General features: G+C 38.4%; 1 protein-coding gene across 1 annotated transcript in view; it reads right to left on the reverse strand.

The window, feature by feature from the left end:
• The window catches only part of LOC104618347 (N-chimaerin), a gene marked incomplete at both ends in the record, with an annotated part of 28,654 nt that extends 12,292 nt beyond the window's left edge, over window positions 1–16,362 (reverse strand). Inside the window, 4 exons of the mRNA XM_010283921.1 lie at window positions 3,671–3,784; window positions 4,661–4,692; window positions 12,145–12,200; window positions 16,324–16,362. Of these exons, the coding sequence (XP_010282223.1) occupies window positions 3,671–3,784; window positions 4,661–4,692; window positions 12,145–12,200; window positions 16,324–16,362 (241 nt within the window). The remainder of the gene's footprint in view (window positions 1–3,670; window positions 3,785–4,660; window positions 4,693–12,144; window positions 12,201–16,323) is intronic.
• Window positions 16,363–18,600: the final 2,238 nt, after the last annotated feature.

Here is an 18,600-nt window from a genome sequence, read left to right on the forward strand (position 1 = left end):
TCTGGAAGATGCCCACTGTAAGAACATTCTAGAAGGCAATGAGCAATGGGGATAGAGCCAGAACAAGAGAGAATGTGGTTGTTTTTCTCCTATAATATAACCCTCTGTGAGGTGATTTTCTTCAATAATTCCAGAAGAAGATAAATACTTACTTTACAAAGTTGAGCTAGGGTTCGTTAATCTCTATCAGATTTGCAGCACAGAGGATGATGTATTCACAAATACAGTGTTTTGGCAGTCATAATAAGGACTCCGAGTTCTTTATCCCTCACTTAGCTTGCTTTGTAGCCAAAGGGGTTTTTTAAGTGTTTTCTCTAACTTCCAATTTAACTATGTTAGAAACTTTACCGACACAGCAGATACCTGATGTTAAAGTTGATTAAATAAACTGTAATATAAAATAAATAAATCAACAACAAACACCAGGATATGTTCCTTTTTGAATTCCGAGGATGCAATGCCTTCGCTTAATTTAGTAACATCAAGCCAAAATATTAGACAAAACAGAACCACAATTGGAACTAAATTGAAAACAACTTCACCAATGGCTGGTATGAACATCGAGATTTTAGACATCAGCTACAATAGCTGGTGGAATCAAACGTAGCATTCAAATTGTTCCATGAGTGACTTGAGGAGTTGGCTAGTTTGGGTCCTCAAGACAAAGCACAAAAAACTTGTTTTTTTCCATTACAGAAATGAAGACTGGAAATATTTCATTACAGAGACATCATACCTTGCCACAGAAAGGGTTATGATCCTGTTTCACTAAACTGCTCTTCACGACTGGATGCACTGGGTTTTTCAGGATTCCCAGGCACGCCGACATGAACGCAAGAAGAAGACATCTGCCAGACCTGGGTGTGCTGGGAGTGCTGAGCTGTCTGTATGACTGAACTGCCTGCCCCCCAGCAGAAGAACCAGTAACTATAAGCCAGGAGACAACCCTCTCTCAGCCTGAATAGTAGCTGATCCTACCCAATGTTTTGACAAAATATTTAGGTCTTGATGAACTGGGATGTTTATGATGCAATCACACTTCATAGCTAGTTTCCAATTTATCCTAATCACAATCAACAGACTGTCAAAGAGACAAGTCAGGCAACAACCACACACAGTGAGAGACAGACTGAGTCAATATGCAGGAATACAGAGGGAACCAAGTATTTATGTGAGGAGTCAAATGGGTACCCTCAATCATCTAAATTTTACTCAACACTTTCCATTCGTTTTCCAAAGCATGTCTGAAAAACAATCAGAAAACACAGATATTCCATTTTATGTTTTGTCATTATGTTACTTGTTGCAGGATTAGAGCAGTTCTTCAGCATTGCTGGGTTAACTTTGTAAAATGCTGTGAAACCTGTTCTGTGTCTATTTCTTTACATAAAACTAACAGCTGACCAAGTTTTCTTTCTTTCCTCCCACACCTTCTAAAGGGCAAAACAAAGGTAAAGAAGGAAAAGCAAAAATCATACAGAAGTGATCTTAAAATTAATGCTGATGCTTGATTAATTAATGCAATTAATTGTGGCATTTAATCTTAGTATGAAAAAATCAAATTGATTCACACAGTTAAAAAGAAAGGGTGAAATCAGAGACCCTGAAGTCAATCAGTCTTCCATCGAACTTGGAAAGGTTTTGCCCATACATACCACCCTACTGACAAGCTTCATTTCCAGCCATGGAGATGACATTCTGCAATTCCTACTGGGATTGTCAAAGATGCAGACAGAGCTACCTTTGCTGTCTGGCAGTGTAGTGACGCAAACAAAAATGATGGTCTCAAAAATGCTATAAATTACAGGTAAAATTACATAAACTTATCACAGCAATCACAGCAAACTTCTCACAGTCAGGATGAGCAGAGAGACCGCAGAAATTACCTAGTCTTTAAGAGATGCTGTAATGTCAGAAACACACTCAGTGGGAATATTGGCTAATAGGCATGTTCTGTGTGTATCATTCCAGGGAGAGGAAAAATGGAAACTGAGCACAACTCTGCCTCCAGTCAATGGAAACACAGAGTCCTGCTACACATCCTAGTAGCGCGAAAAAGAAATCCTAGCAGTAAAATTCCCACGTGTGGAAGACACAGCACTGCAGTTCACAGAGAACTTTCAGTTAAGGTATGACAGCAAAGACCCTCATTCATACACTTTAAAGGCCAAGAGCAAGACAACAGAGTGTTACTTGCTGTGGGATGGAAAGCGGCAACCTAGACCACCACCCTTAGTATACAAGTCATCCAGCTAGCGCTTAAACATAATGAAATGGCTGCAACATGCTGCAGTTTCAGATTCTGAGGCATTTTGCCAAATGCTGAATTTCCTCAAAATACATCAATGATAGCAGCTTTGCTATCATTTGAAACTGTTTCCCAAACTGATCACCAACAGCTATCTATTCTCTTTTCTATTGAGTATAAAACCAGATTTTATTGCTTTCAAAGAGGTTTTGTAGTTTGAAAGAGGTACCGTCAAACCTAGAAAAGACCCGTCTTTTGACTTGATGGACTGGAGGAGCATTTGTAAAACAAGCTGCATCAATACATCCGGCAAGATGCTCAGCAGCTTCAATATTCACAGCCTAAAAAGCCCTGTGCCTTTTGCACCATCAGGAGCAAGGGGCAGGAGTTCTTTGTCTTCGAGCCAGGTATTAAGACAACTGTTTTCCTTTTAGTTTTAAATGAATATTGCAAGAGCAGAAGTAGATGAAATGGTGTATTAGACCTAATAAGCAACATCAATTTATTTACACTGTTCATGCAAACCAGTGTAAATGTCAATAATGTTTCTATCTGGAATCTTATTACTACAGAAACAAGTATCTCAGTAAAACACACCTTCCCCCTACCCCCAAAGAAAACTAATTAATCACAAGCTATTATATCATAATATTCTTATTTTAATTGTAATCTTATTTCATCCATATAAAACATTCAGTAACTGCATCTTCTCCTTCAATGTTTTTCTGTCCCACTTAGATTTAAAACATTGCTAATAGTCATTATCTCCCATCTGAGTACTTAGGTGTACAACCCAGGCCAAAATAACATCCATTTGAAAGTAATTAAACTGTTTAAAACTTACAACTATTTAAGTTAATTTTTATTTCAGTTTTTTATTTAGATCTGATCCATTTGCCAGAATTTTGCAGAGCGAGGAAACAGATCTGCAAACATTGTTAGCTAACAGGTGTTCAGACACAAAAACCTCCCGATTCACTTGCCATCCCACAGAGGGACTGGAGAGAATTAATTGCTCTTCAGCAGCAGCTAGCTAGGTAGTAACCAACCCACACAGGAGACTAGTCATGTGAACTCATAAGATGCCTTTTATTTCTTGACTGCCTGCTCTCCCAATGTCTACAGGGGGTTACAGATGTAACATAGAGGGAAAAGAGCAAAATGAAGCACCACCAGCAAAAAAACAATTGCAGTTATCCTGGTGGTGGAAACAATAAGGAGTGTTAGCACTTCAGATAGGGTTAGAGAAGGTTAAAGATACCAAATCTGTAACAAGCGTAAAAAAGTACCAGTTCATTAAATGCTCATTATGATTTTTAAAAAAATTAAAACAATCACAAGGAAGTTTAAGCGCTAAGGTCAACAACACAGTGCAATCTTTTGAATACTTATAGATTTAAAAATGAAATATTAATTACCAACCTTAAGGCCAAAGTGTAGGTTCCAGGTTGCCTTTGGCTTTCACGAATGAGATAGCTTCCCTCTGCAACACTTAATAATTGGTCAGCTTCCTCCCTCGAGATCATCCCGTGGAATCTAAGGAACAAAGACTTTTTGAAACACGTGCCTTTCCACTTTTAAATCACCTTTTCCTCTTCTTTTAGAAAATAACCAACGACGGTAATTAGAGAGAAACAAACAAAAATGACTGATTTGCAGGAATCTACACCTTCAATTAATCTCTCTTTCTGCCTGCATTTGAAGTCACATTAAATGCTTTAGAAAGGCTTCTCTGAAACAATATCTGTGACACAACTATATTGCTTTTTAAACCTGCATCTATCAATTTAATATATACAAATATATATTTCTCCTGCTGGTTTCACATGTTTTGTACCAGTGGCATGCAATCCAATATCTTGCAGCATTTAGGGATATTATAGCAATTTTCTAAAATCTGGGGGATTGGATATAATCTTGGTAATTACTGGTGTAATAAAGCTAGCAATACTACACTCTTTTACCAAAATAAACACAAATAAGATCTGCTTTGTTTCCCCACACTAAATATAATCATCTTTGCCTTAGCAGTCTGAAATAGAGGACACATATATACTGTACACTTATATTGCATTTGTGATGCAAGTTTTTTTCTTCCTGCACACCAACATCTTTTGCAAAAGCCAACTGGAGGTGGGGGTAGAAAGAGACAGCCCTTTGGAAGTACAGAAACATGTTTTTCTCACTTAAGGTAGCACTCAATTATATCCATAACCATCAGAAAATGTAGCCGTAATTTCAGGCAGACAAAAGTGATGGTACTGCAATAATAATTTGATGGTGAGCAAGACACACTGCTGTAAAACACAGAGAAGAAACAAAGGGCCCAGAGCAAACGCTTGCAACCTTTTCTGCAACTATTATCAACCAACATGGCCAGCTAAACCACTTTCAGAGATGTATGTTACTTACTCTCTTCCATAATATTTGGGTCTGTTCTCTACCTAGAAGAAAGGACAGAAACTGTAATGTTTCATAACAAGTGAACCCATACAGCAAGCATATTGTCCATTATATAGTATTAAAAATAGAAAGGGATATAATGTGAAAGTACAGACAAAAATCATCTACCATCCCAGGATTTTCCCTGTGGGTGTAATATGGGGAAACCAAAGGCAGACCTTTGGGAAACATTCCACTTCTGAATGGCTTAAAGGAGTGAGAAAGAATGAGCCGCTTGCATCACGTCATCCTTGGGGCTCTGCTAATACAAACCGATGGCATTAAGTATTGCTTGTATGAACTGCCAAAAAGGGTAGAAAAAAGATTCATTTCGTGGGTGTAGGTGCACTATATTGTTAAGTGCACTAATACAGTGAAACATATATAAAACTCTTAAATTTACAAGTTATCGTCCGTCACAAAGCTGCTGGTGCCGCTGCCACCAGAAATTAAGCCACTACCATATCCCCTCCATTAGCAAGTGCCTAAATCCTGCACCCCTTGGCTTCACTAAACTGTGATCTCTAGTACCACCTAAAAGACCTCAACAACAGGTATGCATCTGTTCTGCAGCATAACACAAGCCCATCCATGCTCCAGAGATGATACAGTGTAAATGGACACAACACAATTTGCCTGCTAAGTATTTCAGACGAAGTAACTTGTCTGCAATTGTCCGGGAAGTTTATAGCCAAGGGAGGAACTGCAGACCTCTCAGAAATCAGCTCAATAATCTAAACTTCCAGATTCCTCCCTCCTTGCTAAATTTACAGGAGGAAACTCTTTAGGGAACAAAATTCGACAATTACACAACCTGAACTACAAGAGTATAAAATGATCCAGCTATAATAAACCAGAAAATACTCACAGAAACTGCCACTTCAGTTTCTTTTTTCCATCTTTTCAGAAAAAAGCTTATTAAAATTACCACTCCTCTCCAGTTATCTCAGTGGAGTATAAATAAAGATTTCAGATGTCCAAACAACAAAAAATACATCCTGGTGTACAGTCTAATAACAACCCTCTCACATTCCCAGCAAAGAGAAAGCTTTGTGTTGGTTCATCATTTATTGAAAAATCATTCCATCACTAGAATGATTTATAGTATTCTAAAAGATTTCCTTTTCCTACATAACAGCAAACAAGAGTTGACCAGTGTGATAACTGTTTTCAGATGGCCTGAAGAGACTGGGTCATTTAAAAAAAGAAAACAAGTCTTACATATTTTTTGCTAAATGTAGGCTTTCTTCAACAGAAAGATAGCAGCATGAATAGAGAAAAAGTGAAAACATTTTATTGTTGTTATTATAGAAACTCGCAACAATTCCTAACTAAAACCCCAAGACAAGACACTAGTCTCAGGCAGCTGTCAAAAAAAGAATCCTGTCATGAATAAGATTTTGTTGTCTGTCTATTGAGATTTTATGTCTATCTCAGTGAATTTATACAACAGACCTGGAAAATTTAGTAGGCAAAAGCATTCCATGTTATGCTCTGTGTGCAAACATTTGAAAATGTGCACTGGCAGATGACTGGAGCAAAGCGTCAGAAAAACGCTCTGCTCAACTTCCAGGCACTTGCAGCTGGGTTTGCAGTTCATCTTGGTGGATGATGAGTTAAAGAGGAAAACAACCACTTCTGTCTCTACTGATCAGTTTTACCAACTCGAAAAAACTTCAGTGTAAACACTGATGTGTAACACCATTTGCTTGTATAAGACTCAATGCAACTGGAACCCCAATTCACTGACTTTTATTACCTGTTTTTTTGTGGTTTTGTTTTTTTTTCATAACTTTTAAAATTTATTATAATATTAGGGCTTTTTTACACCTAGATTGAATGCATACATTTAGACTCTGAGGCAACTCCATCAGAACTCAGCAGGGGCTTTCTAATTCGCTCAGAATTAGCTGGGCTACACACACACTTAGTGCAGCCCATGTGAACTTATTAAACCACAGATTTCCTGCAAGCCAAATTTACCATGTAAGGCAGTAAACACTGTTGTCCAGCTTTCTCTAACGCTTCCTGCAAGTATTGTGACACCAACTTTGCTCATAGCAACTTAGGCATAAAAGGTGGCGTAACATTTGTTCTTGCTTTCGGCATCCTTAGCCGCACCAGGGCTAGAAGCGACACACAGCTCTCTTGGTCTTTTGTGTCTGCCTGGACTTCACAAAGTTCCTACCAGACTGTATTTCTACAAATTAAAACTGCAGGCACCCGCATATCCTCCAGTTGCACGTGAGCACTGAAAGCCAAACCAGTTCCGTTCGGAAGCTTCATTAGCCTAACTTTCACACTCACTCAGCCTTAAGTTAGGGAGGCAAAACCAAACCATCCGTCTGGACTGGAACTAAAACCCACCTAAGAAAGGAAATACGTTTTTAAATAAAATCAAAGCAGTAGCAGGAAAACGATCATTTTAACTGAAGCTGTTAGCTGAAAATACAGTGTAATTACCCTCTGCAGAGTTTCTTTCCGATTTGGCAGTATTTTTTGACCAAAATATAATTGAGCATGAGTAAAGGCAGCCGTAGCTACTTCATTTTCCCTGTATCCAGCAAAGATCAGCTGAATGCTAAGTCTTTTGACTTCTCAGGACTTTTTATTTATGGGAAAAATCTCCTATTGCTGTCTGTTTAGCCTATGTTCGGCACAGTTTTAAAAACTGCTTCTTAGGAGAAAAAAGTAACTGCGAGAGATTTGTTTTCAATGTGCCTGTTTGTATAGCACTGACGCAGAGGCCACAGGAAAGATTCAGGTGTCACTATGATACCTGCAAGAAACACAAAGGTCAATGAGAGATCCACCATAGTTTCATTTCTGATCTTTTCAAACTGAGGTGTGAAGCCAATGAAACCAAGTTTACGAACAGATAAATGGGACAGACTTGGCAACTGCCTTACAGCAGCCATTCCTTTGGAAAAGAGCTTGGTTACCGTGAAAGCTGGGAAGTCATTCTGGTTGTGTATCATACAGTTAAAGTCATCTTTAAGAACGGCTCTAACAAGGACGCGCATTATATATGCTCATCTATGCTATGTTTCTTGACTACTCAGAGTGACCATTTTCGCAGGACTACACAGAGATGCTGTTTAACAGGCTTGTTAACTACTAGCACTGAATTAGGATGAAGCCTCATAACAGGACAGAAAAGACCAGTGATTTCAATTATCTTCATCAATTGTCTCTCTGATATTTTTTTATACATAGTTATTTAAAATTTATCATGGAGTGCCTTTATATAGCAGTTAAGGATGCCCTAAGTATGCCTGCACATGCATGTGTGTGTATATAAAAGATTATATGCACAACAAATAGAAACTCCATGGAGGTAATACGACATTAATTGGACAAACAACATTACAATTTGGATGTAAGCCTTATGCAGAAGTCAAATATCCTTAGAATGTTACAGAATCATCAAATTTACAAATTAACCACATACAGTGCTGAAAGCCTTGGTTCTGCTGCACCTTCACAATAAAAAATCCCAAATGAATACAATGCTCTTTTTACATCAGTATAACTTCACTGATCTGTGTGTTGCTCTGATATGAAACTGGTGTAACAGAGCAGAAACTCAAATTCTCTGCATTTGAGAAGCTTTTCATGTTAAGTAGGTCATTCTGTTGAATACACCTCTCTGTCAGCACTTGTACAACACGTGCCTTTGCACCTTAAATAAAAGGTTGGGTTTTTTTACAGTGTGATTTCCAATTATTCTTTAACAAGTGCTTTTTTCCCCTCATCATCACTCTTGCTTATGTCAACAAGTGGAATACAGTAAGGCAAGAGGAGCAATTTATGTGCTAATACCTTACCAATTACATGTTGTTCCCCCCCACTGACCTCTTTGATGTTCTCTGGACCAAAATTCACTTCCTAATATTTATGAATTTGTTTATACAGCTGAATAATTCAACCACTTAGGAGAAGATTCTGCTCCCCACTGACTCACACGTGGCTGCTAATAGAAACCCAGCTGAGAAAGAGCATATCACAAAGCTCAACACTAGCAGGAGAGGCTGAGACCAGAGAGAAAGGTTAAACATGTTACTGCTCACTGAATATATTTTCACTTCAAATCTGGCTCAGATACATAAATTGTTCAATACTTATAATGAAAAACACTTATCTGAATTATAACAAATTAAGGAAAATACACACTGATAATGTATTCTTTCAATTTTACCTTTATTAGGAAAAACAAGCGTCAAAGAGCTTTTTTTTTGTTGTAAATGGTTAATTTAATGAGAAAATGTGTATTTAATATGTTCTGTTCTGCAGCTAAATACCTGCAGCTGACTGATTCTTTCATAGCTCTATTTTATTTAGCTCAATTCTCACTAGTTTCTAAAAAACACAGACTTTACTTCTCAGTTTCTACAAGAATGCTCATGGTGCAGGCACAGGTTTATTCTGCAGTTCAGGGGATAGGATGAAACTATTTTAAAACACAGAATGCATCTCTTTTCTTGTTCCCTCTGGCACAGGGAAAGTTTTACACTTACTTAAAGTTTGTCGTATGTTATTAACTTGTTTTGGAATAAATTCATAGAAATATGATACTAGAGACACTGATGTGTTGCATTTCTTTCTTCAGTGAGGACAGGACGTAGCAGAGTGTTTTGATTGCTTGTGGTACTTTCAGCAATCCCCCGTTGACTCTAACAGACTACCTGTTCATAGAATTAGACCAGGAGGACCTCCTTCTGTAGGGATGCAGTATGCTCATATACCCTTCCCAAAGTTTGGATGGTTAGTTCATGCAGGACACCATTCACCCACAGCAAGTTCTCCTCCCTAAAACAGTCCAACTTTTCAATTTCCCATCTGTATAATAGCTAATCAAATTTTATAATTAAGAGTATTAAAATTCAGTGGTAACAAGGATGAGAAAATTATAGTGGTCAGTGTGATTTTTATTTGAAGACGCTTTACACAGTCACATTTACATTTGACTGGCAACAGTAGGTCTCTTGTTTAATTCCAAAAAGAAGGCAATCTGGATCTGATCAGTATTTCCAGCACTCCAGAGGCAGGACACATTTTTAAATTTCAGATACTGTACACACATTTATATGTCTGCTTATTTGACTGGACAGACTAGAATTCTAAGAAATACTATGAAGGAGAACCTAGTATAAAATTTGCTTGTGACTTATCATCTAGGACAAAAAGACCCCAAAGCACTGCTCTGCAGTCAAACCAGCATGGGATATAATGCCAGCAGATCTTATTGACTATGCTGGACCCCTTTATCAGTTTACAGCTTCTCCCTGACTACAGGGTACTCTGCATTGTGCAGTCAACATACAAAACAATTACAATCGTTATGGTACCTGCTGTAAGATTTCCTTAACTGTGCTGGTACTTTCCCACTCCTTACATTTTTATTATGGGGTTGGGTTTTTTTCATTTGTTTGTTTTTTTAAAGAAACCAAAAGGTATATAGAAAAATGAAGGTTCTAATTCTGTAAGAATTAAAACATTCACAAGTAAGGCTTTCAAAGCATCTAACTGAAGAGACTGAAGAATTGTCGCTCATCACCATAAGAGCCAGGCGACTTTATAGGCATACACTATAAGAAAGTCTGTCATTACAGGAGTAAACCATAGCAGGGCTCTGAGATAGGACTCGGCAATTAAAAGACTACGGCGATTGTACAAGCACAGTGTCAGCGCCTCAATGAACAGTGTCAAAAGGCTCCCAAAAATCCCTCATACATTTTACAATATGCATATATACGTACACCTACAAACATACTAGAACTTCTTCCACCAATGGAATACTTTTGAGGGGAGGAAGGAAAAAGCAACTATTCAACAGCACCTAACAACAATAAACACAATCCATTGGAGGCAGGGAGTAAAATACTTTATCCTAGTCAGGTGACCACTCTGTACAATCACAAACCTGTATTGTAAGACTAAGCTCTTACAAGACTTCAGATATTTTGTATATTAGTGTAATGAAAAACCCTATTATAGAGGACAGAAAATAGAAACGTATCTTCCTAAAAATGTTGCAATGGGAATAAAAAACTGGAAAACCTCCCATTTTTTCACAGCTCAGATCTTATCTTCTATAGATCTCTCCATCAAATCGCCATCCCACCTTATCTGATGTACATAAGCTATCGGCACAACAACCTTAACAAGAATACCCCTACTTGGGCCCTCACTACCAGTGGAAACACTGGTTAAGACAAAACTTTTTGCTACAAGGCTTCTTGTAAAATTCATGTATTGTTCTTTCCTACAGCTACAGCTATGTCTTGCTCAAGTGCGATCAGCTATAGCTATACCTTCTATAAAAATACAAATCTATCAAATTAACAAAGGAAAACAAGAGTGCTTCCACTAAATGCAATACTTCACTTCTATTAAATCTCTACTTTTTATCTTAAAAATTGACAGACTACTTCACAGAATCACAATTGGGCATTTAAAAAGACTAAAAAAGACTACAGAGAAACGCTTGTTTAATTCTGTAAAGTAATCCTCCTTGTGATCTAGACTGTAAGCTATTAATGTTCCTGACAGTGCTCTGTCCCTCTGCATTTAATACTACGTCAAAGTGACTAACATATTTCAAAGATTAATTTCCTTTCTCTTGGCACATGATAAAAATGCTTAAGTTTTATCGCAGCAATGTAATAACTTTCAGTGGTTATTCAGTAAGAGCTGTGTTTTGCAATGCTGCTTAACAAGTCGAGCCTAACATTTCAGCATTTTTGAAATTGAAATTAATGTTTCACAGGTTCCTAACTGAAGCTGCAAGAGAGATGCATTTATGAGTAAAATCTTGCTGGCACGCATGTTTGGTATCAGTTAAACCCTCCAGCACCACAGCTCTGGAGAGGTGCTGCTCTGCTGAATGGCAGCTCAGGGCACGCTAGCAGTTGGGGGTCTGCCTCAATAACTCACCCCATGACCAGCTGCTTCTGTATCACTGTATATCAACAGGATCCTGTTGTTACTGTTCATATCCTTAAAATCTGTGGCTCAGCACAGCTTAGCTACTAGCATTAATGAGTCTTAAGTACTAGGACTCAAATAACAGCACCAGGGGAGGTTTCAGTCTTCCCCGTTGATTTATGGCATGCATCTAGCAGCGATGTCTGTAAACCAGGTGCATAGTTCCCCTGTACAGCTCTGCTCTTGCTTCCGTGAATTTCTGACCCAAAAAGTAGGAGAAAAGGCATGTTTCCATGTATCTAAGAATCAAAAACCAGTAAATGATTCTCAGGTATACACATCATACTCAAAATGCTTTTCGATTCAATTTTTTGATCAAGTGGATTTCCAGGTACCAGTGCCCCCAAGGCTACTTACTCTAACAACAGCACCAAGTGTCCCAAGGAACCGCGGTTTGGGTTGGACACCATTAAGTATAGGACTCGGAATTACTGGACTCTGTAAAACTGAACCTTTGTAATACCCACCTCACGAGTGCACGTTATCCTTCTAGGATGGGGAGCTTCCTGTTGCAACTGATACACTGGGAGAAGGCAGAAGTTAAATTCTGATTAATACAGAATCATTGTAGAAGTCAGGCATTTTAAAATTAAATATTGCTGTTTAAATAAAGAAGACTTTCTGCAAGACTTAATGCAAGGATACATATACCAAGGTCTCAAAAATTACTTACAAGTGGTCAGAAAAAAGAATGTTGCTAGCCAAAACAGGATTATTGATTATCTTTACAATTAATTGATCAAGTACTAGGGTGTAACTAGGTGAGACCACTCAAGTTTCCATCAAACAGATCAGAAAAGGAATCATGATAAATGCAAATTAAATTTTATTAGATGTCAAATCAGGCTGCTCTCAGACTTTCTTCAGTAAGCAGATGGAGTCCCATCCTACCACGCTGGGCACAGACTGAGTCACCTGAAATATGTCAAGACTTTACAAGAATCATTTGCAATTTTGCAGAATCAAACCCTCTGCTTTTGCCACTGCTCAGTGATGACCTTTCTTAACAAAGAGAAAAATGGCCTTTGCAGATCTAAAGGTATCAGGAGTTGAGTAGCAGAGTCAAACAGTTAAGGTCCAAATTATGACATAAACTTACTAGTATCTTCCCTCCCCTTTTTTTTCCTTTTTTTCTTAAGTAATCCTCATCAAGACAGAATAAATCTTAGGAACCAGTTTTAAATTTAATGGTACTAATGTACAGACTTTCTAATATAATATCAAAGGAGTTACTTTCAATTTCTATCCCGAAAAGAGTTTGGTTTGTCAAGTCACCTTCAAAATGAGGCTGTCAACACTAAGTTAGCATTTGAATAGTCCTCTAGAACTGATAAAATGGACATTTGGAATTGTAATCTTTTAAAATTAAATTATGCTTCAAGCATCAGTACTAACATCAAGGTCTAATAACATGTGCTGTCACCTTTTTCAGGTAATAACAGCATACCTTGATTTAACCAATAAGATTTGACTTCATTACACTTCTCATTTGATCATGAGTCTTTTCCACTGATGAATGCTGCATTTATGTGCCAAGTTACACGGGAATGGAGAAAATGGCAAGATGCCCGAAGATATGGCAAATCGTAACATAAACTGGAAAAATTCACTCCCTTTGTTACAAACAAAAAACCTAATGTTTTTTCCCCGATGTTACTAAAAACAATTCTTACCATTCTGTATTGGTGTTACAAAAATGATTTTCGCAAGTGATGAAGAACAGCACACTTGTATATAAAACAGTCATTTTCATTTCAAGCATAGCATGACCATTTATTTTGCCAGCACACACATTTCCCAGCTTCTATTGTAAAAGTCATATTTGATGGCACTGGGTCTTGTCTGTGTCTAATTCTGAGAACTGTAGAGTCAAGCTCAGAGGAAAAAAAAATAAAAATCACACAGCAAATATGGATTTCTCTGAATCTCACAGAGGAGCAGTGGAGACTCACAATCAGCATGCTCCGCAGAAACTGGCTAAAAACTGAGAACTGTTTCCCACCTTACTTCAAGATGGGCTGAAAAGATTTTCTGGAAGGAAATCCCTCTTCTCCAAAGACAGTACCTTTCTCCTCTTCCAGTCAGAAGCAGGGCAGGTAGACTAGTTAAATTACAAAACAGTATGCCTATTCCTCCTCCTCTAATCGATGTATGCAATTCAAACTGTTCAACACCAGTTTGCTTGCTGTGATTATTGCCGGGGAAGTCAAACAAGACATTCCCCTTCATCCATCATGAGTCAGAAATACAACCAAACCCCATGACTCTGCACTTAATTCTGAACCATGGGAAGGGTTCGCCATGGCAAACCATGATGGTGTAGTGGGTGCACATACATTTGCACGCACCCAAGCCTTCAGCTCCTGGCAAGCTGCCAGCAAAGATCTGTTATGAGCGAGGCTGGACCCCTCTGTTACCGATTATGGCATGGAATAAACCGAACAGAGGCGGTGTTCCTGGAGTTCGCAGAAGGTACAGAGCTGTGATTCACTCTTAATGATCACAACTGGGAGCGAAATGCACAGATCTCAGTAACAAATACATGACTAATGTTTAATACCAAGGAGTGAAGTGTCTCAGTTTCATCTTTTAGCACTCCACTGCAAGAAAAAGCCTTGTTCAAATAATTCTGTGTGCAAATTCTTTAATACTAAGCATCTGACTTGACATATGACAAGCTACTGGCATAATAAATGATTCAGAAAGCATGGGCAGGTTTGCCACCAGATTTATAAACAGACCAAGGTCCCAGCCGCCTCAATTACATAACAGCAATTGCATACGTTGGCAATTATTAAAAACCGTTCAAAGTCATCCATCCAAAGAAAACACTGAAGATGAACAAATTAAGAGTCTTCAGCCTTTTTTTAAGACTTGTTGCCTTCCTATTCTCTTCAATTAACGTAATTGCATTTTAAGAGACCCTGACATTCCTAGACTGTTAAGGCACATCCAGTTGTGCCAAATCCTGTAAGCTTTACCACACATTTCACAATATCTGACTATTTACTTACAGCCTAAGCTCTTTGAAATTTCTTATGTCTATATGTAAATGAGACATGCTCTCATTTACAGAAGTCATCTAATGCTCATATTGCATAGAAGATCTTGTCTGTGTAACTCACAATCACTTTATCAACTCAAATATTGGAAACCAAACCCAAACAACAAGGCTGATTTAGGAGTTTTAAGGCCTAACTGTGATTTTTGAATGTGTCAGGTTGGCAATGCCAGGGACAGAACAGAAACAACTGACCTCTGTGAGCCATTAACAGAATACTGGTCTAGGTGACAGAAAAGCTGTTTTTCTAGTGCTCATTTAATTCTACTATATATACTTTAGCTGACAAAAATACTTTAATCTGCTCTCTTACACTTACTCTCTTTCTAACGCTGGTTTTTACCAAGCCTTTAAGACCAACCTGAAATCTCCGATTATAAAGAATCTCCCAGTGCAGGATGGAAAACCTTTTGAAATAACTATATTTTATCGGGTGCTAAATCTCCCTAAACTTTAGCCATGTTTTCATCATGTGAAATGTTGCTCGAGCAAATCCCTTTAGCCAGCCTGAAGACTCCATGCCTTGGGAATATACACAAAAGAAAATGCAAACGTAGGTGTGACATCCCTAAATTGTTGTGTTAAACATACAAACATTCTGTTTTCAAAATCTGCCTTTAACAGGAGAGTCTTCTTTCTTGCTGTGGTTCCCCAAGTCTCAAAATGTCTCACATCTTAGCTCTTCTATCTACAAAGAACTAGAATTTAGAGGTGAGACACTGTGGGAAGCTACGATACTTTGCTACGGTGCCATTTGTCTCGTGTTCTCTTCAATCTCCCTGAACTTCCATCAGCACTTTCAAACAACAGGCTACCCCTTTAAATTTTTAAATACAAAAAATTTCCATGTAACCTTCGTTGTTCGTTGTGCTCTTTTATTTTTTTTAATTACGAATGAAAACCAGCAATTATGAAATTCCCATGGGAATTTGGTGCTCTGATGTCAGGGCAACGCACCTGGACTACTGCCTTGCACACTTGACTAAGGCAGCCTGCAAGGCCAGCTTCCTCCGAGCTAGGGCACATACCCCAAAGAGCTGCAGAGCTCGGGCGGGCAGACTGGTAGGACACCAGGTCCTTCTAGTCAGGGCTTCAAAAGGCTTGTGATTTGTCACACAAGGCCAAACAAATGCTCTTGTTTTACTACATCAGCAAGTTCTGGAGGAAAACTATTTATTTTGAGTTTTTCTAACCAGCTCAGGTCTCAGCTCTAGTGATGCAAGGTACTAAAGCACAGGAGCCCTAGAAGTATGCAAGTGATACTAACTTTAAGGGACGAGTTGACTTTATACTAGCCCCAGTCTAGGCAGCCAAACTAATATAAACCAGTTCCACACAGGAGTGGGACCTCTCAGGTTAGTAAGGTGCAGAGAATCTAACCCTCCAAATAATCTGTGTTCACTTGTCCTTGAAGATAAACAACTGCACCTATCTCTAATCAGCAATGAACCCTTTTACTTTTGATGCTTCTTAATGCTCACATTCTAATGAAAAGAAAAATGAGTTTTTTAAAGCACCCAACTGAAACTTTTTCAGGTATGGAAAAGCGGAAAAAAACAAAACAAAAAACTGTTGAGATACTTACAGTAAGATTTCCAAACAGGCGGTCTGTATTCATCAGTATCTGAAAGAAAAACAAATTTTAATGTTGTGTTGGAAACATGTTCACACAGAAATAACCCTGCAGAAGCACTTGCAGATTTATTACGATAAATATTGCATCTAGATTTTAAAGTTATTTTTTACTATCACAGTATAGAACAACCTGTTAAGAGTTCCCCCTTTTTATTGAAACTGAAAAAGTATTTTCTTTAGCCAGATAGAATAAAAGCATAGAAATATATTTACAAAATGGCAAATGTGCAGATCAGAAGCCAAAATACTGTGGCGAGGGGGAAGGGGAATGCATATTATTTTGCTATGTACACATCTGTAAATTCCCTTTTAAATTACACTAGGTTTTTAAATCTCAATCTATACTCTGATAAATCGGTTTTCATCCGATTTATTCCTGCCATTAGCTTTTTCCTCTTCTGGGCAGCAATTAACAACTCCTAAAATAAAATCAGAGTGTTTAAGTGCTATGAAATGTTTTGCAAAAAGGGAGAGGTTTTTTTCATACCGACTACAAACTCTACTTAGAAGCAGTGAGTATGTATTAAAAGTACCAGCATATTTCTAATCCCAAATTTTAATTCTCAAATGAAAAAAAAAATTAAAAAAAAATCCCAGTGTATTCTAAGTTCTGTCCCCCTTGTGACTTGCTGACAACTGATCTGACATTTTGAGCTCAGGGCTCAGTTGCAAATTTCGTCTCTGATCCACTGTTTTGTCACGCTGACCAGCTTCAGCTCTGATGCTACAAGGCACCGAGGCTTTCTGCAAGATGCTGTGCTTATCTGCCGTGGAGCTGGTGGGAGTTAATCAGTACTTGTCATACCACAGGGTCACAAGCAGAGGCAACCACGCAGCCAGACTTGCTCTTTGAAGCCTCTTCTCACGGCAGCATTAATTTCTGAGCTCTGTTTGCAATGGTCTGCTCACTGGAACTGCTTGCTGCATGCAACAAAACCTTGATTTTTAGTTTCTGTTATGAGGTTATGTAAAGATGAAGCAATCTGGGAACCTGTTGCTTGAATTTTGGCCTGAGCAGCATCTCTGCTTGAGAGCCCTTAAGGCCTCCAAAACAGAGCCTGAAGCTGGGAAAGGACTTTTTTTTGCCTCCCCTTAGGATAAGCAATCTGCCTTCTTCAGATACGTGCTTTAGTCCATCTCTGCCACCTACAGTCATGTCAAAATACCTCTAAATTAGAGCTTAGTGGAACGAGACATTTTCCAGTTTCATTGGCACAGACCTGCCCAGACCCTCCCCAGACCCACCCAGCACACTCTCTTTGCTCCATCTTTTACCCTGTGTTTTAGCCCTATGTATGAAGAGGATACAGTCCTTACGGGCTGCCTTGGTGGTAGCGTGGGTTATAAATACAATTCATTATGACTTTATTATTAAGGCAGCACTTGGTCAAACTGCCATCCCCCAGAATATGATGGGTTTTGATCTTTAGAAGGTCCTGCAGATGCACTACCACATCCTGGGCATCGGCCAGAGCACCTTGAACCTGCTCAGGGACCTTCAGCGGCCCATGCTATACTACGGCCGTGAAGGGAAATCAGCAGCAACAGATGCAGCCATGGTTATTCATTCCTACTTTGATACCCTTAATTAAGGCAGTGTAAGTCGATTCGTTCCAGAAGCACTGTAATGTGATCCTCAGCACTGCGATGTCACATGGAAAAAGGGCAAAACTTGTAAGTAAAAATAATGAGTTTAGTCCCAGAAGATGATTCTTACTCCACTAGCCGAATTTTCTTTTGCTGCAGTCTGGTTTTATGGCAATATACGCACCAGTTGGATTTACAAATAAATAATTTAAGTAAAGGAAAACACACCCTGTATTTGTAAAATATGAGCTGACTGTTATGAAAATACAAATATCTTGGCAGTCTAACCTATACTTGGTTGCACTCAAGCCATATAGTTGTTACGGCTAAGGGCAGCATGATTATAAAACTGAAAAGCAACAATATTTGTGCCAAACAAAAAACCCCAAGCCTTGTTAAAGTCAGGCAAGAACAGCAGTAACTTTCATACGGCAAACATTTAACATTCAGAAATTGGAAGGAATGATTTATGTTATGCAGCTGTGCACAAGGATTTTGTTAGAAAAATCTGTCGGGGAGCTTTATTGCCTTTACAGTGTGAGAATACCCTCCGGCCAGCCCGCATGAGGTAATGAAAAAACAAAAGGTCATTTCTATTGTGATTAAAAAAAAAAGTTATCTGACATAAAATACTGTAGCA

Source organism: Phaethon lepturus, unplaced genomic scaffold, assembly GCF_000687285.1.
Source record: "Phaethon lepturus isolate BGI_N335 unplaced genomic scaffold, ASM68728v1 scaffold18840, whole genome shotgun sequence".
In the NCBI taxonomy this organism is placed as follows: Eukaryota; Metazoa; Chordata; class Aves; order Phaethontiformes; family Phaethontidae; genus Phaethon; species Phaethon lepturus.